General features: G+C 36.3%; 1 protein-coding gene and 1 long non-coding RNA gene across 4 annotated transcripts in view; one reads left to right on the plus strand and one right to left on the minus strand.

Annotated features, from left to right (window-relative positions):
* Positions 1-19,840, minus strand: part of MORC3 (MORC family CW-type zinc finger 3) — a 38,673-nt gene extending 18,833 nt beyond the window's left edge. The window contains exons 1-9 of one of the 3 annotated variants that reach the window (XM_032469014.1): positions 19,715-19,840; positions 11,383-11,455; positions 9,463-9,595; positions 8,339-8,553; positions 7,630-7,777; positions 6,213-6,360; positions 4,439-4,567; positions 4,118-4,240; positions 727-824 (exon numbers count right to left, since the gene is read on the minus strand). In XM_032469014.1, coding sequence (XP_032324905.1) covers positions 727-824; positions 4,118-4,240; positions 4,439-4,567; positions 6,213-6,360; positions 7,630-7,777; positions 8,339-8,553; positions 9,463-9,595; positions 11,383-11,455; positions 19,715-19,753 — 1,106 coding nt within the window. In that variant the 5' untranslated portion in view covers positions 19,754-19,840. Of the gene's footprint in view, positions 1-726; positions 825-4,117; positions 4,241-4,438; positions 4,568-6,212; positions 6,361-7,629; positions 7,778-8,338; positions 8,554-9,462; positions 9,596-11,382; positions 11,456-18,764; positions 19,019-19,235; positions 19,255-19,714 lie in introns of those variants that run through there. The other 2 variants (XM_006187477.3, XM_014561638.2) reach the window with 2 other exon arrangements.
* LOC116660263 lies at positions 19,783-23,172 on the plus strand. The gene is made up of 2 exons (XR_004315703.1): positions 19,783-19,924; positions 20,496-23,172. It is a non-coding gene; the product is annotated as an uncharacterized LOC116660263 (long non-coding RNA).
* The last annotated feature ends 1,069 nt before the right edge of the window (positions 23,173-24,241 follow it).

Here is a 24,241-nt window from a genome sequence, read left to right on the forward strand (position 1 = left end):
CTGGGTATCTACTGTCCTCTTCTACCTTTTTCAGTAATCACCTCCTACTATCCTGGTTAACAATTCCTTGTATTTACTCTGTTGAAATAACGGGTAGCTTCTGTCTCAGGACTGTACTCTGAATGACATATTTATTGATTTTTCTCTATTGTGTTTCCTAACTTGCTGATTTTGCTCTTACCTTTATCATTTCCCTCCTTCCACTTTAATTGTTCTTTACTTGAAGAGCCTATAGCATTTATCTTTGTCTTTACCACAAATATTTATATGAAGTTTGCACTCTATTTCACAATATGTACTCATAAGGACAACGGTTTGTCCTTCCTAAATTTACAGGTAAAACTGATAATCATATTTATTTTATGGCTTCTGACCACTCTTAAAAGATATGAGTATTTCTGTCTAAAGAACATAGGATTAAATTATCTTCAAGTTCCCATCTAAGATCAAAGTTTCTGGATATCACACAAAAAAATGTTGCTACCAAAAAAGCAGAAACTTCCTCTATTTTCTACAAATCTCAGAAATACTTCATCAATAAAGACAGAAGAGAATGTACTTCTATTTGTGATGGAGTAGAATATAATCCCTAGGTTGGAAGAAGATGACTAAATGTGTTTTCTATGCAAGCTCCCTTAAAATAGAAAGAAATTCAGCTTAGAAAAAGTTATGAAAGTATTTCCAAAATAAATTATAAAAACTCAATAATTTAAATAGGTAACATACCTGTATTCATTCGTATAATCAAAATCTTGTTTATTGTGAGTTGGCTTTAGGAAATAACAGTCTATAATTCCCACTACTCCAACACCCATGTTGTTTGCCTGAAAAATAAAATGAAACTGGCATTTTAAACGTAAGGCATGATGCTCAAAACAATGACCCCTTCACAAAGATTTAAGATCTGCACAAAACATTTTCCTATATTCTATCTCATGATTCTCATGGCATTTAGAAAAGCAGTGTCTGGTAGGTAATTTACTTTTCTGGGAGGTAATTCCTAAATACGTAAAAGTCTTCCTCCAAAACCACTTCCACTGTTGTTAGGTATTCATTCAAGACAGTTATTATCATTCCCAATTCTGTACAAGAGAAAAAGAACCACCTCTACTGGGATGCAAGTTCTTAGACAGTGGAAACCACAACTAACTCTTCCCAACATCCACAGTGTAGCAGAAGCTTTGGCACATAATATTTCACAAGTTTGCTAGATAAAAATTAAAGTCATCAAAGTCATCAGAGGGAGGGTATCACTCAGTGGGTAGAGTGAACACTTAGCATGCAGGAGGTCTTAGGTTCAAACCCCAGAACCTCTATTAAATAAATAAATAAACCTAATTATCTCCCCCCAAAAATTAAAAATAAAAACAAAATAAAAAACAAACAAAAGAAATTCTTTAAAAAAATTAAAGTTGTCTATCCGAAGTTATACATACAGTTGCAAATTGTGATAAAATAAAAACCTAGGTCGGCTGAATTAATTTTTAAAATCTGTTAGCTAAAACATTGAACTCAAAGTACATAGTCATATTCTGATTATCTACATGTGATTAACATGTATTTTGTTCACAACTGTAACTGAACTGATATACAAAGAGAAAAAATGAAATGAAAATTTTCACAGCTACACCTACAGAAAAAAACACAAACCTAATCATAATGCTACTCTACTAAAAACTATCAGTGGTTCTTCATTTCATACAATTTGGAAGCCACATATGCACCCCAATGTTCACAGCAGTACTATTTACAATAGCCAAGACACGGAAGCAACCTAAATGTCTATCAACACATGAATGGATAAATGTGTGGGGGTGTACATACACACAAACGGATTATTACTCAGCCATTAAAAGGAATGAAATAATGCCATTTGCAGCAACATGGATAGACCTAGAGATGATCATACTAAATGAAGTAAGTCAGACAGAGAAAGACAAATATTATAGGGTATCACTTATACGTGGCATCTAAAAAAATGACACAAATGAACTTCTTGGGTTGGAAAAATCAATATTTACAAAACAGAAATAGACTCACAGACATAGAAAACAAACTTATAGTTACCAATGGAGATGGGGGAAGAGATAAATTAGGAGTTGGGGTTAACAAATATACACTACTACATACAAAATAAACAACAAGGTCCTACGGAATAGCACAAGGAATTGTATTTAATATCTTGTAATCACCTATAATGGAAAAGAATCTCAAAAAGAACAGATTATATATATATGTATAACTGAAACATTTGCTGTACACCAGAAACTAACAACATTGTAAATTAAGCACACAATTAAAAAAGGAAAAAAGTTGGCTATAACAAAGTCAAATTTAAACTAGAAATTATCTATAACGCAAATTTAACTGGGTTGGAAAAATGAGCGATGTATCTTACTGAAGTCAAATTCATTAAAAAAATTTCATATTCTATAGCAGACACACTGTTTCTTTTGAATCTCAAAGCATTGAAAAAATAAGGTCTATTAGCAAAAATGCATTTCCAATGACCAGTGAAATTCAGAACTTTAATTATAGAGTATTTCTGGCAAAATTTACTAGTCCAATTACAAATGAAAATTAGAACTTTAAATAAAAGTTACTGATAGCTCATATCATGGGTGTCAGATTTCTGGCTTTATTTTTTGATTGAAATTAGCAACTAAAAAGAAAAGCCCAAAGCTCATTTACTATTTTTCTTTAATTGAAGTACAGTTGATTTATAATATTATATTAGTTTCAGGTATGCAACACAGTGATTCAATATTTTTATGGACTGTACTCCATCTAATGTTATTAAAAAATATTATAAAATATAAAATCCCTGTGCTGTACAATATATCCTTATTGTTTATTAATTTTACACATAGTAGTTTGTACCTCTTAATCCCCTACCCCTATTCCTCAACCAAACCTCATCCCCACTGGTAACCACTAGTTTGTTCTCCTTATCTGTGAGTCTATTTCTATTTTGTTATATTCATTTACTTGTTTTATTTCAGATTACATATATATATAACAAAAAGTATCTGTCTTTTTCTGTCTGACATAATTCACTGAGCATAATACCCTCCAGGTCCATCTGTGTTAATCGCAAATGGCAAAATTTCATTCTTTTTTATGACTAAGTAATATTCCACCATGTGTGTGTATGTGTGTGTGTACATACCCACACTGTTATCCATTCATCTGCTGATGGACACTTAGGCTGCTTCCATATTTTGGCCATTGTAAATAATGCTGCTATGAACATTGGGATACTGTTTTTATTTTCTTTGGATATATACACCCAGAAGTGGAACTGCTGGATCATATGGGAGTTCTATTTATTTACTCTTGTAAGAATGCTATATATTCTGGGCTCATAACACATAAAATGTGTAAGAGTTATAACCCCTGTTGAATAATATTCAAGATACACCCACACTATTATACTGTGTAGAGCACTTATCGTTCTACAAAAAATTTAGAATGAAATAAAATGAATAGAAAATGAAAATCATAGAATTGGAAAACAAAATATGTCTAGACTTAAAACTTTTAACAAAGATCAATTCCAGAATTTATCACTAAATTCTTAACACACACATACCAAAAAAAAAACCTTTCTGTGTAAAGGATAAACTGATACAGTGGGCAATGTTCGTCATCCTAAACTGAATCCCACAATAACGGGAGTGGTTTAGAATGAACACTCTAACATATTCAGAACTAACCCAGGAAAGCAAATCACCTATCTGGTATTATTTCTTAGGCTACTGAGTCAACACTACTTAAAACGAACCAATTTCATTCCAGCACGAAATAATCAAGGATCCTTATTTAAACGTAGTGAAAAGATGTGCACCTGTGCCTGAGATCCACACTCATTGCTAGGTCTGGAGCAAGTTACCAAACTTATTAGCCCTAATTTCCTCATTTGTAAAACAGAGATAAAATATTCTGACCTCCTCATCAGATTATTCAAGACCAAATGAAAAATTAGTATAAAAGTATTTTAAGTTCAGGTTCCATACCAATGTTATTAAAAACACTGACATTTAAACACATTTTGCCCAGTAACATGTTATCCTAACTTTTATAAAAGCTACAGACATTTTCAAGATATAAAGCTTACCCTTAATTGACATCCAACTTTTTCATAAGCTTTGATGAGCCTATTTCTGTGATACATCATTATCCCATAATGATCTTTATTTCTGCAGTTGAATCCAAAAGTAATTCTCACTGTTTTATTAGTCTTAAATGTTAAGGAAAATTCTGAACACACCACCTCACTCCCTTCAAATCACTCTATTTCATTATTTGAGTCCAAAGCTGCATTAAAAAAGGGCAAAGGTAGAAAGGATTAGATTCTATATCAGGATAAAAGGAGAAAGGGGGAAGGGAAATATACTTGATTGACATCTATTTCTATATAGCATCATAAAAAGGATACTAAAAATTTGGGTCGATAAATATCACGTTCAATGTAGGCAAGACTCTTCGAAACTAGCTGGGTCTTCACTTTCTGTCCACGTAAGATGATCTGCATTCTTGGCTTTAGATATAATATACTGCAGTAAGCCTGCAAAGACACACAACAATATCTGTCCTTTCCAAATAATTATCTGTGGATTTGTTCAACATACACATGTATTTGAAAAGAAAGCTACAACCTTGCTTGGATAAAGGACCAATTAACTAGACAATAAAATACTATAAAGGTGTATTAGTTAATATCTGAATAGTTTTTATTAAAAATAAACTCAATCTACCAGAGCCAGTAAAAATGATTTGCAGAAAACAATCTACTGACCTACATAGATGTTATGTTAAGTGAAAAAAACTTACAAAACAAGCATGTATGGTATGATCTCATTTTAATTTTAAAAAAATGTTTCTGTGTATAATAAAAAGTACTATATTTTGACTCTTCTGTCAATACATATACTGCTATTACAATTTTAAAAGCATCAATAAATTTTATTTGGGGAAAAATAAGCAAAATCTAATATGAACATAAGGGACTATTATAAGCTTCCAAAGGAAAAAAAATCATAAATAATGCACCAACATTTAAGCAGAACAGCACTTTTTCAAAGCTGAGCTGTAACAATCAGCAGTCATCTAAATGTGTTTTTAATTCTTAATGAATGAAGGTTTAGATACTTTAGAATCTTGACCAAACTCTGCATCCTAAAACATGTTAAAATATGCTCTTCTGTGCCTGCCTCCAAGCTATCAGAAGTCTCTGAAGGAGATGAATTGAGTAACTCAATAAGGATAGACAGAAATTTCAACACAAAAAAAAATTTGTACATATCTCTTACTTTTCTTCCCCCCTAACTTCTGATTTCAAAATTAGTGGTTCTGTCATTTACAAAATTCATTAATGATATTTCAAAACATTTTATGTCATGCTATACTAAAACTACACCATCTGCTCTAGACGCCTCTGGATATTCTTGAGCAAGATTTCCTTAACAACTAGGACATACTTCACCAACAAACGGGGGTATATAATGGAATAGTAATACCTGCCACTTAATTGCTAGCATCTCAGAAGAAGTTACTTAGGAAACTTGTAAATGTCAAATGTATCCTCAACTTGGAGTTATGAAAAAATTTCAGCACAAAAAAGGGGAAAAGTTAGTGTATGTCATCATAGTGACAATGTTATTATCATATCAACATTATCACACTGAGATCTTACTGTCTTCAATCTTAAAAACATGCCCATCTCTAAGGTCAAATCTCAGAGATATTTATCACAAAATTATATTAACGTACATTATTTGTAGGCTATACATAATTTATTGCTTTAAGATAGCAATTAATGTGTGTGTGTATGTATAGATTCTAGAATATTTTAAATTTTAAAAAAGAGACATACTCTGAATTTTTTATCTAGAGTAACTTTACGTTTTGATTGAATTAATCAATATGGCCATCACAGGATATATACTGATTCTAGTATTTCCAATTCAAATAATTAACCACATCATGAAAGAACTTTTATAAGCACTGTTAGACCTGATAACTTTGCAATTAAAAAACTGGTTTCTAAGTAAATAAAACAACCAGTGCACACATGACAAATTTAATAAATGGGTTCATGTCTGAGATACTTTCACTTAGAGACTGCTGGCAGCATTTATAACACAAGTGGGTAACATAATTTCCATTATTTGATGATTTCCTCATTCCCACAAAGAGAGTGGAATACATACCCTTAGGGAATAGTCACTCTCAGGGGCAATTTGGTCCATCCTTTCTTGCTTCTTGTACCCTTTCTTTCCTGCTGTCTCATCTAAATCTTCTGGAATCCTGATGTCATATTTATCCTTATCAAAATCAAACTCTGTTGCACTTTTGTAGCTATAAAAATAATAATTTTTTAAAAGAGCTAAATTTTAACTTCACCATAAGCAAGCAAATAACTATTAGTTAACAAAGATATAAACCTTACTGTTAATTGACATCCAACTTTTTCATTAGCTTGGAGTCATGGTCAGGGTAGTTGGGGGAACAAAAGCAAGGGGGAAAAAAAGAGAGAAAGAAGGAAAAAAGAAAAGGAAGAAAAAAGAAGCGAAGAGAAGAGAAAAGGAATCCAGGAAGGTACAGAAAAAGTGTATTCACCCACACTGCTGGTGGGAATGTCAAGTGGTAGAAGCACTTTCTGACTGTTTCTTAAAAAACTAAACATGCAACTATCATGTGACCCAACAATTTTACACTCTTGGGCATTTATCCTAGAAATATAATCGTATTTCCACAAAAACCTGTATGCACATATTTTATAGCTTTATTTGTAATAACTGAAAATTGTAAACAATGCAGATATCCTTTAACAGATGACTGGTAAACACACTGTGGTCCATCCATACAATGCAGTATCACTCAGCAAGAAAAAGGAAAACAAATGAACAAACACAAGAACCTGGATGAATCTGCAGAGAATTATGCTAAATGAAAAAAACCTAATCCCAAAAGGTTTCACACTGTATGATTCCAGTTATATAATATACTTAAAATGACAAAGTTACAGAAATGGACATGTTAGAGGTTGCCAGGGATTAAGGAGTGGATATGGACAGAAAAGGGATCTCTGTAGTGACGAAAACGTCCTGTATCTTGACTGTACCAATGTCAATATCAATAGTACTACTGTACTACAGTGTTCCAAGATGTTACCACTGGGGAAAATGGGTAAAGGGTACATGAGATCTAGTATTTCTTATAACTACACATGAATCTACAATTATCTCAAAAAATTTTTAAAAATGGGGTGGGGGGAGGGGAGACAAATGAAAAAAGACAAAAGAAAAAGAATACAGAAGCTCAGAAAAGCACAAGAATTAAAGAATTTTAGACATCACTATTTGTAGTTTATTCCTATGGTCTAATATTTCTTAGATTTCTCAATATCACATTCATCCTAAATTTTAAAACCTTATTTGCAAAGGATTTTATCCTCACAAGGACTTAGGAACACAGAAGTCTCATCTGTATTACTTTCATTAACTATGCCATAAAATGAGGACCATCCGATGTTTCTACTCTGTGTAACAATGGATGGATGTAACGAAGTCGTTCCCACACATGCACTTTACTTCCCAAATGGTTAACAATTAGCTGAACATTTACCTTCTGAGATTCCAAATAATGATCCTTGTCCCCTTCTTACCAATGATAGCATCGAGTTCTGCCAGTAATTTCTGTTCCGTAGAAAACAGAGAATGTTCCAGAATTGCAGCAAGGCTTGCTTTTGATTCTGTCGAATTAATTATCTGTCGTATATCCTAAGTTAAAGACTTAGACCAATGACATACTTTTCACAATTATAATATGGAAACCAACACAAACAGAAAAATCATTTCCTAAACTATTTTCTAAGTTTTACAATGATAGTCTGACTTCAACTGAACACCAAGAAGAATAAAATATGAGCAAGCCTATTATTATTCTTAACTAATTTAATGATTTCCAATATTTGAATGTGTTTATACAGAAGACATTTTCCTAAAGATATCTTGCTTTTCATGGTTGTTGAAGAAAATTTCGAGTCAGATCGTTAAGTCTTAATAGACCACGGTAAGACTGAAATGAAGAAGAGAGCTACGGGAAGCTCAACATAAAATGCGATCACTTTATGTTAAGGATTTCCATGGCACAATTCCAACAGAGAACAGAAAAGAATAAATGTTTAGCCTCAGATGTAGGGCAGAGGCAGTGGATAGGAACAAGAGCTAGAATGGAAAGCGTGATTGAAAAACAAGAATCTGGAGGGGAGGGCAAAGGATGGAATGGTTCATAATATTTCTTCAGAGTTTCAATTTCGAAATCAAAAGGATATGGTTTTTGTTGAATGCCACTATTGGGACAACAACATGTTCTGCTTTTATGACTTCCAAGTAGGTCTGAGACAAGAAGCCCACGCTCATGCTTTCTCCATTTTTGGTAAAAACAATTGCATCTTTACCCAAACGCATAGAACCTGACTTGAAGCCATTCCCATACAATCCAACTGGGACGTGACCATTCATGGTGACTTTGTCACTGAAGCCAAAGCTAAAAAGAAAAAAAATTAAATAATAGGTATAAACTTCATTTATTTCAATTCAAAAGCTGTAATATCAAGTAACAAGCCTAAATTTGAATGCTGGCCTCATCCTTCCTAGTTGTATAATCTTGGGTAAATTACTTTTAATCAATCTGTCTTAATCTGTTTTCCCATCTCTGAAATGAAGGAAACCAAATCCACATCACAGGGATGCAAGGACTGCACATAATGAACAGGAGCTCATTGCCTGGCACATCCTGGCTAAATGGCCGAATTATAATTTAGGCTCCTGTGATCTTGAGATGACACCCCACGAAGTCTCTTCCTCTAAGTGTGAATGATTCTCTTATTCTCAGCAAGCCTGCTGTACTATGATTACCGATGGAGTCAATGTGACTGTTTGGCAGTATAAGGAGCATTTGAGGGACAGGAGAAAGGTCTCTGCTGCCAAATCCTCCTTCTACCCTGTACCTGTACCAGTATCTCAGGTTCCATTTCAGGCACATTTGGCTTCATCCTGACATTCTGTTCTGTGACTCTAGAGTCCAAGGCCTATGCCTATGCTACTTCCTCATCCTCTGACTCATTCAAAAATTACCAGTCCCCCTTCCCCAAAGTATTATGTTTCATTAGTTCAAACTAATTCCACAAAAGCATAAATAATTGATGTTAATGTGCTACAACTCTAAAGGAACAGTGGAATTTTAGGTAAGTCAGACATGGGGAGGGGTGATGAGAATGACAGGGATTGCCTAATAATCTAACAGCAGTAGAAAATGACAGAAGACTTAGAGAATAGAGCATACCAGGTATACATTTTATGTTTAAAAGATAACTACAGGCAATACGTATGACACATGAAACACCTGAACAAGGTAAAAGCAAATGATTTTATCAAGTGTGACACTTTTACATACCTTAGCATTTTATGTAATTTGTCTGAGGTCATACCATTCCCATTATCAGTGAATGTCAGGCATATATGGTCATTTATCACTGTTTTGTCAATCCATATCTGTTTAGCATTCACATCAGGATCATAAGCATTATCTGGGAACCAGAAGTTTTGAGAAATTTTGATTTTGCATTTAAAGAAGAGCAATTAGTTCTGAACAATCCTTTAACAAGAAACAGGACAATGTGTTTTAAGGAAATTTGAAAGTTGAAATGTTTAGGAATTCCTAAGACTTTACAACATGAAATCTAAACTGTACTGTGCCATATATCATTCATTGACTATTACAGAATTAATTCTATCCAAAGCCCTCCATTTGTTATATAGAGAGCCAAGCTGGTACCCACTACACTGAAAAAGTGTAAAGCAAGAAGTATCACTGCACTAAACAGATGAACAAGACAGGAAGGTCTTCTTCTGCCCGAAGAACTAGCCTAGCTATCATAAGGGAAACTGAGAGCTGGGTGTCAACAGCACTACAAGTTGACATGGAAGGTCCACAATGTGGTTACCTGAATAAATGGGGAAAAAGTATGCTCATCTACGTACACAGATGCAGGTTTGCCTTCTATATACAGTTCTTCAAATTGTGGCCCTTTTCAATCCAACAAAAGTTTCTGATGGCTTGTACATTTCTCTCATCTTTGTACCCCTTCACATTTAACACCCTTGCCTAGCATACTTGTTTCTCTCAGAATAGGTTAAGTATGAAGGAATATATGACAGAAAAACAAACAAACAAAAGTTCAGCAATAGCTAATAGTAATAAAATCAACTTGTGAACTAAGATCTGAATATCCCTAACTGACGAAAAATACTTCTTGAGACATATTTTGAAGTCTTTATTATAACACAATGATTCCCAAATTATCCTTCCATAAGACCACAATTAAAATCAAATAACCTTTCATCAATCACTTTAACTTCATAAAAAAAGCTTAAAATTTGATACACCACAAAGAGCACCATGACTTTCAGTTGCTCTAATCCAAAGCTAGAGAAGCACTATGTATGAATGAACAATCCCAGGCTGAGGAGCTCCTCCAGGTTGCCATAAAAAAGAATGAACATGAAAAGCTGCAACGTTATTTAATGTGCACTTCAGAGTTTACATGTGAACAGCACACGTTAGCTGTGAGACTTTAGAATATCTAGCTATATCGAAGAAAAGAAGGGTCCTGAAATTTTCTTTCCTTTTCTTACACATCCAACATAGGACCCTTCTTTGATATAGAATCTATATCTAAGAATTCCTGAGGATATAGTTTTCCTTTATTATCTGTTTCTCAAATAGGCTTAAATTTTAAAATTCATGTATATCAATTTAATTAAGAAAAAATCATGACCTATAATGCAAATCCGATCACAATCTTGCTTTTCTCATGTTCATTAAAACATTTTTAAATACAATCTTATATCTTGATCATTCTATCTATTGGAAAAACCAAGAAATTATCACAAATCTAACATATAACATTAATCCTTCTATTTACTAACAACAGAAAAATGAATCCACCGTTATAAATATTTTCCAACTATTAAAAAAATATATAACTCTAACTTTCTGGCAACAGTCCTATTTCTTTTATAATCAGAATAAAAATATTTTCAACATAAAAGCCATATGAACTTCGCAAATTAAAATACTTTGATTTGATAGGAGTACAGGGAAATAATTTGATAATAGTATAGGGAAGGCTGAGCAGTGATTAATTTGACATCCACTTGAACAGTTGTTACACTAGGTAAGCTTTACCAATGTTATCACTGAGATACACTTGGCTTTTTAAAAAAGCACATCTGCATAACACTTTTCAATAAAAACTTTTTAGAACTTCAATTTGCAAGCAACAGATTAGATATGAAACATCATTTTACATACCTATTAATTCAGCAACCGCACTAAATGGCCAAGTGTGACTAGTAGAATTTGTATGTAAAAACTTCGGGCAAAGCTGAAACAAATCAATGATTCACATAAATTAATTAAGGTCTTAATTTTGAGAAAAGAAGCCAAAATGACTTTCTATTTCAGTATTAACAGAGACCAAGCAAAACTTAGCTGTTTGCCTCAGGATATACCTGGAAGATATAACCTAGCTTAGATTCCTGGAAGATATGGCTGTAAATCAACTAAACAGTTTCTCATCAAGATTTGCTGCAAAACCTTTGCCTCCTTGTGTCTATCAGTCCAGAGCCATATCATACAGTGCCCAGCCCCAATGCTATCCACCCTGGAAGCCCGACCTCAAAATTACCATGAGATAAAACTAAGACTTTGTCAAAGAGGTGTTTTCTCCTTTAGTGCATTAGAGTTAATAAACTTAGCTTTGCTTATTAATCAATGGACTTTTCTCATGGTCTCTCCAACTTCATTACAGTTGAACTTGTGGCAGTGGAATCACATATATCTATAAAGCCTTCAAACAATGTCAAACAACAGTTCAAATGCAACGAAACTTCTTGATCTCCATTTTATGTCTGATTTTACATGGTAATACAGTATGGAAGACTATGTCAATCAACCTCATGCTATAGGAAACTAAATTTCTGAGTAATATAGACATCAAATGTATAAAAGTGTACAGAATGGTTTGAAAAGGCTGAGGCTTGAAGATTTCAATATGGAGTATCTCCATGGAATGAGGACATTTTTGTGTTCATTTTGAACAGATTATCTCATATTTAAGGGGAAAAAGGAGGCACTTTAAGTGTTTCCTGTGAAGAGCCCTAGAAATTTGATAAGATTATAAATTGAACCAGCTGTCTTTGTATTGTTCAGCTGCTGCCACAAGGTGTCAGAAAGAGGTCTACTTTTCTCTGTTCACCCTTGATTTTAGACAATTCCCAAGCATGTGTTTAGAGTACACATGTGAGAAATGGTATTCGGTAGAAGAGTGGTCTTCAAACTGGAGTTTATGTAATTTGGACTTTCTATGGTATACAAACATGTAATATGGCATACATTATGTAATAATGGAGTATAAGTAATTGAGATTTTCTAAAAACAAAGAGCTTTTACAATGAAAATCAATTTCCAAAACTTCACACTGCACAAGAAAACTTTTTTCAAATTCGTTTATTTGAGATTTTACCTGAGGTCAGCCCTTGGGAAGATCTTCCTGTCCCAATTCCTCCCCTTACACAACTATCATCCCCCCATTTAAAAAAGAATGTCGTATTCCTCAACGATTCTCAATCTTTCTATGGGGCATGACCTTGGGGTGTAAAAATCTCTGGTACCAAGGGAGAAAATGATTAATCAACACTCGAAACCCTTAGTTTGCCTCTATTTTATTCATTTGTTAGATGTGAAGTATGGAATTAGAAATGAGGTATTTTGGTCCATATCATAATACTTTGATTTCACATGTGGACAGGAATGTCAATTTTATGTCAATAAATTCCAATGTCAATGTCAATTCATTTAATGAATTCATCCTATACACCAACTCCAAACTGAGTCCCAGAGGAACAAAGCAAAGAAGGCATCAGTAGGAAATAATAAATCTAAACAGTGGCTTTTGGGATAATTAAGCACAAGCATTATTTTCAACTATTCTTAAGTCTCATCTCTAGAACGTGTAATTAGCTGGAAAGAAAAACACCCTTGAACAGCCAACACACACACACACATAGCAGGCAGACTATGGAGTATCTAACTAGAAGTGTAATCTTGAGCAAGAAATGTAACCCTCTGTGCCTCAAGTTTTATCATCTGTAAAAATGAGGGTGATAATAGTATCAGCTTACCCAGTTGTTAAAAGAATTAAATAATTTCATATTTGTAAATGCTCAGAAGAACACTTGGGACATAATAAGCATAATAAGCATGTGTTTAAATAAAAAGTGTACCTTTAAAAGCACAATTGAGCTCATGTAAAAATAAAAAAATCTTTAAGGGCCTCAAGAAGGAATTAAAAACAAAAATAAGTTTTGAAAATGGGAATGCACTGGCGATCAGAGTGGGGTGCTTAACTGGAATACAAAGAGTTCAATTTTAATGGTGCCTAGGGACAGAAGATATGGCTGGCAGAAGAGAAGGTGGCACTTGGAAGTAACTGGCCCTATGCCTAACAGGAAGCTTGTATGTTTTTGTTTGGATTCTGGGTTTAAAAAAAAAAAATTTAACATAAAGTCCTTTAAAGAGGCATGCCTTCACTTGGGTTCAGTGTTTCAATTTATACAACATGCAGAACTACTGTGAGACACAGCCTCGACCAGACTGCATAGGATTCCCCCAGGTCAGAATTTAATATTTGAGTACACAATCTAAAGTAACATTTAAGGAAACAATCTATCAGAAGAAAACATTAGTCAACAAGATACATAAGTATTAGGATTCCCCCTCCACCCTCCACAAACACTAGGTGAAAGAACTATCAGCCCTAATAGAAATCCCTAATTAGGGAAATAACTAGACACTTAAAAAGGAATTCTCCCCAGCAAAAAAGCACATAAAAATGAGATGCAATGAAGGCCACACAGTTATTTTAAAGAATCAACAGAACTTTTAGACTCAACACATAGTTACAAATTTTAAAAAATCATTTAAATATAAAACTTTATAAACATGAAAACCTGAACACATGGAGTGTACCTCTACTCCCTCCTGAAACCACTCTACAATGATGGGAAAAGAGGTATAAACCCAAAAGAACCAAAAGAATCAAAGAAGTGAGTAATAACAGTAGACAAACTTAGTAGTTCAGAAACTGGAAAGCACAGACCCGTGATAACTGATTTATTAGCCTGGAAAGAGCTAAATTCAAAGCCTGTAGGACATGGGAAAACCAACAAGCAGGCCAGGAACGTTGGCAACCCCAGACTTTTATACCTTTGAAGTCAAAGGTACTAAAAGTTACATGAAAACAGACAGACTGAAAGTCTCTGAAAGAAGCAGTTAAGATTCTCCAGACTCATCTTTTACCCTCAGCTACCCTCAGCAAACCATGTTAAGACTGAAGTTCTCTGGAGAAACTGATGGCAGCGGACTCAGAGACAACTGAAAGCAGGTGGGTTAAAAGCAACTCAGCAAATAGTCCAGAAACAAACCCTCTCATACATGGTCAAATGGTTTTTCACAAGGGTGGAATGACATTCAATAAGGGAAAGATAGTCTTTTCAACACATAGTGCTGGGAAAACTGGGTATTTATAAAAAAGAATGAAGCTGTACACTTACCCTATACCCTATACCATAAACAAAAAAACTAACTCAAAAATGAATCAAAGACCTAAACATAAGAGCTCAAACCACAAAACTCTCAGAAGAAAACATAGGGGAAAAGTTTCATTATACTGGATTTGGCAAATTTCTTGAATATGACACCAAAAGCACAAGACACAAAAGAAAAAATAAATAAATTGAACTGTACCAAAATCTAAAACTTCTGTGTATCAGAGGACACAATCTACAGAGTGAAAAGGCAACTTACAGAATAATGGGGAAAAAATCTGCAAATCAAGTATCTGATAAGGGGCTAATATGCCAAATATACAAAGAACTACAACTCAACAACAAGACTACAACCCGATTAAAAAATGGGCAAAGACTTTGGATAGATATTTCTCCAAAGATGCTCAACATCTCTAATCATTAGGGAAATGAAAACCAAAACTACAATGAGATACCAAATCACACTCAATGGGATGGCTATTATTTAAAAAACCGAAAAAACAAAAACACAACAACAAAACCAGAAAATAACAAGTGTTAGGGAAACTGTGGAGAAACTGAACTCCTGTGCATCCTTTGAGGGAATATAAATGTGTAGGTACTGTGGAAAACAATACAGAGGCTCCTCAAAAAATTAAATATAGAATTACCATATGATTCAACAAGTCTACTTCTGGTTATATACTGTTTATATACTGAAAAGAACTGAAAGCAAGTCTTGAAGAGACGTTTGCACACCCATGTTCATTGCAGCATTATTCATAATAGACAAAAGTGGAAGCAACACAAACGTCCACTGATGGATACTTGTGTTGGATAGATAAACAAAATGTGGTGTATTCATATGGTGGAATATTATTCAGCCTTAAAAAGGAAGAAAAATTTGACACATGCTACAATATGAATGAACCTTGAGGACACTATGCTAAGTGAAATATGTCAATCAAGAAAGACAAATAACATACAATTCCACTTATATGATATACCTAGAGTAGTCAAATTCACAAAAGGTTAAATGGTGGCTGCTAGGAGCTGGGGGAAGGGGGAATGGAGAGTTATTTTTTAATGGGTACCAAGTTTTAATTTTGCAAGATGAAGAGTTCTGGAGATTGGCTGTACAACAGTGTCAATGTACTTAACACTACTGAACTGCACACTTAAAAATGATCATGATGGTAAACTTTATGTTATGTGTATTTTATCACAATAATAAACAAATAAAAACGAAGTCAGCAAACTGAACAATGTGATATTCCTATCTCCTTTCCTCTGCTGAGCTTCCAGAACTAGCAGCCAGGTTTATATATGCCATGGCAGGAGACTAGAGGTAGAATTCATCTCTGGAAAACTGAATTTCTAAAATTTCTATTTGGTTCTTTTACAACAGTGTCAGGCCATTCTGAATAGCTTCCTCCAACCCTCCACCACTTTAAAAAATTTACTTTAAAAGTTTTAAGTTACTTCAAACATACTCATTTTACAGTCTAGCACTTCCATTCTTTAGGGTCAACAGATACTGCCACAGGGTGCCCCAACAACAGCTGGCTTTTTCCCCCTAATCACCCAACACTGACGCCCACCAAAGAACTAACTGTACCCATGTATGAACATCTTTCGGTCAACATTTAGTGTCTCGCTTGGAAATACAAGCAGAAATCTATTCACCTCCAAACACTTGAGAATGTGTAAAATTAGAATCAAAAACAACACACAGTGAAAAGAACATAAATAGAGGCAATGCAATGAGCAAAAGACACTTCAAAAATACTATGATTAATATGCCCAGTGGTAAGAACAAATATTTTGTTGAGAGAGATTTTAAAAAGACATTCAGAGAATAAGACAGTGTTTACAATAATAAAATATATAAGAGAAAGCTAGGGGATCAAGTGGAGATATCTCCCAGAAAAGAAAAGAAAAAGCAATGGGAAGGAAAACAGGAAACAAATGAGAACAGAAAAATAGAGGGAAAATTTTTGTCAAATAAAAAAGAAAAATCTCCAGATATTAAGGACTTGATTTTCCAGCCTAAGCACCAGTACAAAGCATAGCACTCTATTAAACAATCAAGCATGCCGTTAACATCCTGAGAGAAATCATTCCTAATCTAGAATTACAAGCCAGCCAAATTATATGTAAGGAAAGAGCAAGGGCAGCATAAACATATTCCCAAGAAAAGACGTAAGAATATACTTCCCATGAACTCTGTTCTTAGAACGCTATACCTGTTTTTGGAAAAACAGAAAGGATTCACTGCTGCCAGTAACAAAAACAGCAAATATTTACTGTGTGCTTATGGCACACACAGGACCTTTATAAGACCTTTAAATGTATCTGCTGGTTTAATTTTTAAAACAACCCCTTAGGTGGTAAGACTGTTACTCTCATCCTTTAGGTCACACATCCAGTTGTCAGTCAGAATCTGAATCCAGGGAGGGTTCCATAACCCACACTCTCAAGTCACTAATTTATTGTTGCCTGCCAAAGGAGTAACCCCCAAAAGCGGAATATGTGGTGGAATGGAGACAGAACAAAAAGGGGAAGGAAACTTCCCTCCAAAAATGATAAAGGGAAGTCCCCAAATTACAACTGAGCCAACCAAACTGACAAAATATTGGGTGTGCTTAAATACACCTGGAAAAGATTTTCCAGTTCTCTGAAAGTTTGGATGAAATAGTGATCAGTACAGAGAAAAACTAAACAAAATACAAATTGATTAGTAACTTCAGGGAAAACAAAAAGCTATATAGCAAAGAAAATGCAACCATAGTTCTGGTTGGCTCATTTGTGAATAATGTGAAGAGTGTTAACCAATCATATAGTAATTCAACCAAAAAAAAGTGACATACACATTAGAAGGCTGAGAGGAGGTGAAGAGTGTATGTGTCAGCTAAATCTACAGCAGGATTTCTGTGAAACAGCAAGACAGTATCAGAATTTTACTTAGAAAGATGGAGGCAAAAAACAAAAATTTAAGTTTCTGTCACTCTGTGTTCCTTTCCGGGATCCGCAGACTTCCTAATGATTTTTTAAAATTTGCATACATTGTGGTTCACCTTTTGTGCCTTAGGTTCTAGGGCTTTTGACAAATGCATAAGCTCATTAATTCCTAGGTCCTCTCCTAATGCAAGCATTTGAGTGCTACAACAAAGGAACGAACATGCCTTTATTCAAAGAAACTTTATTTATGGGAACTGAAATATCTATGTCACAGAATTTTCACGTTACGAAATACTTTTCTTTGATTTGTTTTCCCCCCAACCATTTAAGGATAGTGTGCCATACAAAAACAGGTGGCAGGTTGGATTTGGCCCATAAACTGTAGTTTGCCAACTCCTGTCCTAAAGCAAAAGACCAGTGGAAATGCCAGTCCATAAACTGCAGATGGGAGATTTCTGTCAATAAGATTCCAAAAAGCCCATATTACTCACAAAAGACAGATATAGCACATAGACAGCTGCTACACCCAGAGAGCCAGCTAACAACACTAGTCTCTTAAAACTATCTTGACCCTTATCCTTGCTCCCTTTGTTTTCTCAGTCTTGAAGAGACAGAGACGGCAACTTGGGAAGAGCTGGGGAAGGGAGAAGAGAATCCAACTGCAGAAACAGCAAGGAAAAAAAATAAGTTCACTCCTTTTCCTCACCAGTTTTCTGGGACAGAATTTGGCCCAATCTGAGAAGGAGCAGGCTTTAAACCGAGTAAGAGCTTTCAAAGTAGTTAAGGTCAGATTTAACACTACCTGAGGCTAAATGGAAAGCGTTAGAATCTGCTCAGATTCACCCCAGTGAGTTAGCAAATAATGTTTAAAGCCCGTGGTAAGAAAGAATAAAGTTGCTCTCAGTATTCCATCTACGTATTAACTATCTCATTCAATAAACCAGTTACGTAACCAAAGAGCCTTTATTCCGAATATGTGAAGAACATTCATAGATCAAGTCCCCTCCAAAGGAAACAGAAAAATGGGCAAAGGATATGAAGTAATTTTTTAAAAATCCAAAACCAAAAAGGGTGAAATATGAAAAACTTTCAACTCCACAAAGTAAAGTAAATGTAAAGTAAACCCAGATACCATGTCACACTCACCAGGAAAAACGTTAAAATCTGATGATACCAGGTGTTGGTAGGAATCTGGCTGAACGAATTAAAGTAAAAGGGCAAAGCACCATTTTTAAAGTAACAGTACTACCATTCGGCATGATAAACTTAATGAGACTGGTGCAGCCATTCCTAGGCAGGAGTTCTCCTCAAGAGGAGATGCAAGTTTCTGCATAACAACGCCAACTTTCTAAGCACAATCAGGTAGAGAGGCCACGCCCACATTTCAGGGTGAGAAAATTTTGATTCACGGAGTGTGACCGCTCCCTCGCACTGAAGATTCAAAGATACAAAACATGCTGAAGGATTTCTAGGAACCCGAGACGCTCCGGAACAAACACGAGACCAAGAGACAAGAGGCGAAATAGGAGAGTTCGGTGACCTCGAGATTTGGGCTTAACTGGAGGGAAGCGGCAGGAATTTACAAGAAACAGGAAGACTAGTCCCATCTAGCTTTACCCCGTCCCACCGCCAGGAGGTCAAGGCTGCTGGGAATTTCTGACCGCAGAGAAGCCCTCTCTCCCGCTCCGGGACGCCCCGCAGATCTGCAGGCCCGCTAGGGTCAGGGGCCCCGCGGTCCGAGGGGTGGACGGGCCGGCCGCCGAGGCCTCGCCCTCGGACGACAGCTGCGGGGCAGTCAAGAGAGCCAGGAGGAGGGGCCGTGGCCCCGGCCCGCCCCGAAACCGCAGAGGCAAAACAGAAACCTAACGCGGGGAAAGGAAACTCAGCCCGGCCCGCGCCGCCCGGCCCAGCTCTGCCAGCCGCCCAGTCGCTTCGCCGTCGGGAGAGAGATGGCCGCCGCCTCCCCCGGCCCCGCCACGGCCCAAGCCGCCGCTCCGGGCCGACGAGTCGCCACCGCCCACTGCCGGCCCCCCCTCGCTTGCCCGCCTGCCCGCCCTCATGGGACACGGCCCGCTCCACCCCTCGCGGCTGCTCACCGCGCTGAGGCGGATCCCGCTGGGTGGCTGCGCCGCCATCTTGAGCGAGCTACAAAGCCAGGACCGGCCTCAGCCGCAATTCGACTGGGAGGCGGCGGGGTATCGCAGTGGAGCCCTCTGTGTTCCGCCCACTTCCGGGGCGGGGCGCGCGGGTGGCCCCGCCCACTTACTTCCGCCTCTCGGCGCAGTGGAATTGGGAGTATAGGGAAGGTAAATTCCCCCCGGGCTTTAGGACAGCGGGAGAGCTAGGCTGGAACCTCCCGTCCCTGAGGGATAGGGCGCATGCGCGAGGCGCAGCAGGGGCAAACGGGTTGCTGCATTAACTGGGTCTGGAGGCTTTGTCAAGTAGTAACCAGTACTGAGGCTTTAAAGAGCAAAGAGCTTCTTTCGGGTATTGGGAATTGCAATAGGGACACAGAGGTTCCAACGAAATAGAAAGAATGTTCAGGGAAGGGAAAGAGTCAGGGGATTATAAAGGCAAAACCCACAAGGTTGTTAAAGTTGTCTTGCACGAATTATAATTGACTCTGATACAAAAAGGAAATATTTGTCCTTAAGGGCTAGACTCTCACGAGTTATTTAGTGTAGGGGCTTGATAAGTATCTGTAATTTCTGGAACATTGCACAGATGTTCTGGATGCCTGTGTTAGACGATAAGTGGTCAAAAGGTCAGATTCTATCTGGGCTGAGTCATGTATAAGTCAAACTTCCTCAATGGCCTCTGACTCCATTTTGGAGAGCTCTCTTAGCAATACCAAATCTTTTTATTTTCTTTTTGCAGCTTGAGGGTCTGGAGTTTGGTGCCACAGGCGTTGGTGACCCAAAAAGGTGCACTCAGGGTGCTTGACCTGGTTGGACCTGAATTACATTGAAAAAGCCATCACATGCCCACCATTGTCAGCATGATTTGAAACCTTATTAATGAATTGAAGACTTTGTACTTTTGGGGTTTACCCTGAAAATTACCATCCTTCGTCCTGATAGAGTCCGTCCTTGCATGCAATTTATTGAGTCATGTACATTTACTCAGTGTCAACTTTGAGCTGGGCGTTGGGCTATGTTAGTAGGATACAGAAATGAGTAAGTCAAAGGCTGTCAGGTACTGCAGCTAAAGAATTAAAAGGTTAAAAAATATCCATTGCATTTTTGTAATTGTAAAAGTAATACATTTTGTAAAAATTCAAATAATACAGAAATATAAAACATAAAATTTATCCCAATCCCTTTACCAAAACATATAAACAATTTGGTGTACATTACCGTAGATTTACTATAAGCTAAATATTATTTACAATATGGAACTAGACCTTCTCTGCAACTTGCATTTTTGTTTTATCTAATTATTTCAATTTGAGGTTTATATGTGCCCAAATAATTTTGAATAAATGAATGAGGAAATGTAAACAAAACAAAGCAAAAACCTCTGTTCTGTTGTCACCCTTACCACTGACTGTTGAGTTGTTGACTGGAAAAAAGTGTACAACCTCAAGGTTGAGAATTACGTTTTATTCAGCGGACATACGGAGGTAGCTCTGAGGGACTGCTCCTAAGACGTAAGGGAGGAGCCAGCATATATACAAGTTTTTGCAAAAAAATCAAGTAATCAGAACATCAAAAGGTTACTGTTAATTAAAGACATCTCAAGTTAATGAATTTAGTGCTTTTCTGTATATGGGAAGATGCAAGAATCTAGGCTCATTGAAAGCACTTTTGATGAGCACCTTAACTCCCTAGGGCCAGTATCCTGGTTTTCTTCCTCCTGAATCCTCTCAAGGTGCACATTGCGGTGAGGGGGGCGCCAGTGGCTGATGACTTGATGGCTGCAGCATCCTTTGTTTACTGATATGGCAGGGACATTCTTTGTCCACAGGGCCAATGACATAATGTGAATCATCTAAGTAAGAGTGTTAGTTAATGCCGTTTGCAATGCTCTGGACTGGGTAATTTCTTAGTTTCCTCCAGCTGTAAGACTGTATTGCTATGTAAGAGGCTCTTTCATCAACTGTTTATTGACAGCCTACTTTGTGTCTGTCAAAGTGAGGGCTCTAAGGATGCAGTGATGAGTAAAATAGAGGTTGCCACTCTTGTGGAATTTACAGTCTGGTGGCTGTTTATTAAATAAGTTATGGCTCATTAGTGAGTTACGAAATCAGTCTGGTGAGTCTCAATTAGCGAGTGCTTTGTCAAAAAAAAAAAAAAAGAATAGACTTTTAATTTAATAGTATAGTGCAATGTCTATCTGTGCCTAAATCCAACTTCTTCACTTCTTAGCTATGTGATGTTTAGCAATGTTGATTTTTTTTCATTTTTCAGTTTTATTAGGTAGAATTGTTACAATTTGACTGCACATATACAATGTATTGCATGTAAATACATATATACAATACACTGCACATATTTTTAAAATTTACATATATGTACTTTTCATTGTTTCTAAGAACAACGTTGATTTTGAGATGAGATTAGCCTGGATTATCCGGGTGGGCCATAGATGCAATCACAAATGTCTTTATAATATAAGACATAGGAGGAGGGAGGTTTGGCCACAGGAGGCTATGTAGCCATGGAAGCATCTCTCTAGAGACTTGAAGATGCTATGATGCTGCTGGTTTTGAAAATGGCGAAGGGCCATGAGCCAAAGGATGCCAGGAATGCAGCTCCAGAAGCTGAAAAAGGCAAGGAAACTATTCTAGAGCCCTTAGAGTTTCCAGAGGGAATGATCCCCAGCAGACACCTTGGTTTCAGCTCATTTCAGACATCTGGTCTCCAGAACTGGAAGAGAATACATTTCTGCAGTTTTAAGACATTAAATTGTTGTAATTTGTTAGAGCAGCAATAGAAATAGACAACCATCTATTCGTGTAGAAGCAAATACTTAACTGTACCTACAAATTCTTGCCTCCCAGGCTCTAATTTTTTTTTTAACCTAATTGTGCACACTGTGGAATTTTACGTTGTCAAGGCTTACTCATATGTAAGAAATATGAGGTGAATGTGTACAGGCTAACTTAAACCAGATAGTATAAATGGGGCTTTTCCAGGAACATAAATACTCTGCTGTTTCCCTCTGGTGCTTGTGTAATATAAACGCAAGCTGATTTGGAAATCTTTATTTTTAAAAATGTCAAAGCTGAGTTTGATATGTTTTTTATAGTAAAAACTATCTTCTTTTGGGGGGGTGCTGTGTACGGAATGTTTGTCTCCCCTCAAAATTCGTATGTTGACATCCTAACCCACAAGGGGGTGGTATTTAGAGGTGGGGGGGCTTTGGGAAGGTGATTAGGTCTAGAGGGTGGCTCCCTCATGAATGGGATTGGTGTCCTCGTAACAGAGACCTACAGAGGTCTCTCAACCCTTCTGCTATGTAAGGACATGGCAGGAAGAACCAGGAAGGTGCTTTTATCTTGGACTTCCCTGCTAACAGAACTGTGAGAAATAAATATTTATTGTTTAGGTCACCCAATCTATCGATGGTGTTTTTATTTTAGCAGCCCGAAATGACTAAGACAGAAAAAGAAAAATTTTAAATTTCCATAGAAGAGTTAGAACATTGGTCCCACAAAATAAAAATCTCTGATTGAAATTAAACACAATGTGAAATCTGGTTGCTTTCACAAACCTATACAGTTATGTATCTTGACTTACATGAAACAGTGTATCCCAGAGATCCTTCGATAGCTGTACATGAAAAGCTTCCTCACATTGTTTTACAACTTCATGACACTTCATTATATTGCTGTAGTCTATTTAGCCAGTCTCCTACTGATGAATACTGAGGTTGTCTCCAAACTTTTTGCTATTATCAATAATATTTACAATCAATAACTTGTATGTAAGTCATTTTACACATATGCATGTATAGCAGATAAATTTCCGGAAGTAGAATTGTGGGATCAAAATTACAGCCACTTTTTTTACTTTTGGTAGAAACTGTCCAATTTTCTCCAAAGAGCTTGTACCGATCTCTATTTCCTATAGCAGTGTAGGGGAAGTCCTGATTTCCTGCTATCACTGATATCTGCCGAAATGGTCAGTGAATAATCTCTCAGAGCAATTTAAACTTTTTTCTCATATTGTAAGTTTAGGTATCTTTTTACGTTTGTAAAACCCAATTGTTTGTGTGTGTGTCTGTGTGTGTGAACTCCCTGTTTATATTTTTGCCCACTTTTTTTTAATATGCTGCTAATCCCTGTATCTAATACTTTTTTTCATTTAAAAAGATTGAAGTATAGTTGATTTACAGTGTTTCAAGTGTACAGCAAAGTGATTCAGTTATAAGTGTGTGTGTATATATATATATGTAAATTATTCTTTTTCAGGTTCTTTTCCAATATAGGTGATTACAAGATCTTGAATATGGTTCCCTGTGCTATATAGTAGGGCCTTTTTGGTTATCTATTTTATATAAGTTAATCTGAAACTCCCAATTTGTCCCTCCCCCCATCTTTTGCCCACTTCTCTATTACTTTTGATAGATCTTTCAGTACTGAAGAAATTAGCCCTTTGTAATATGTCTCAAATATTTTT

Source organism: Camelus ferus, chromosome 1, assembly GCF_009834535.1.
Source record: "Camelus ferus isolate YT-003-E chromosome 1, BCGSAC_Cfer_1.0, whole genome shotgun sequence".
Taxonomy (NCBI): Eukaryota; Metazoa; Chordata; class Mammalia; order Artiodactyla; family Camelidae; genus Camelus; species Camelus ferus.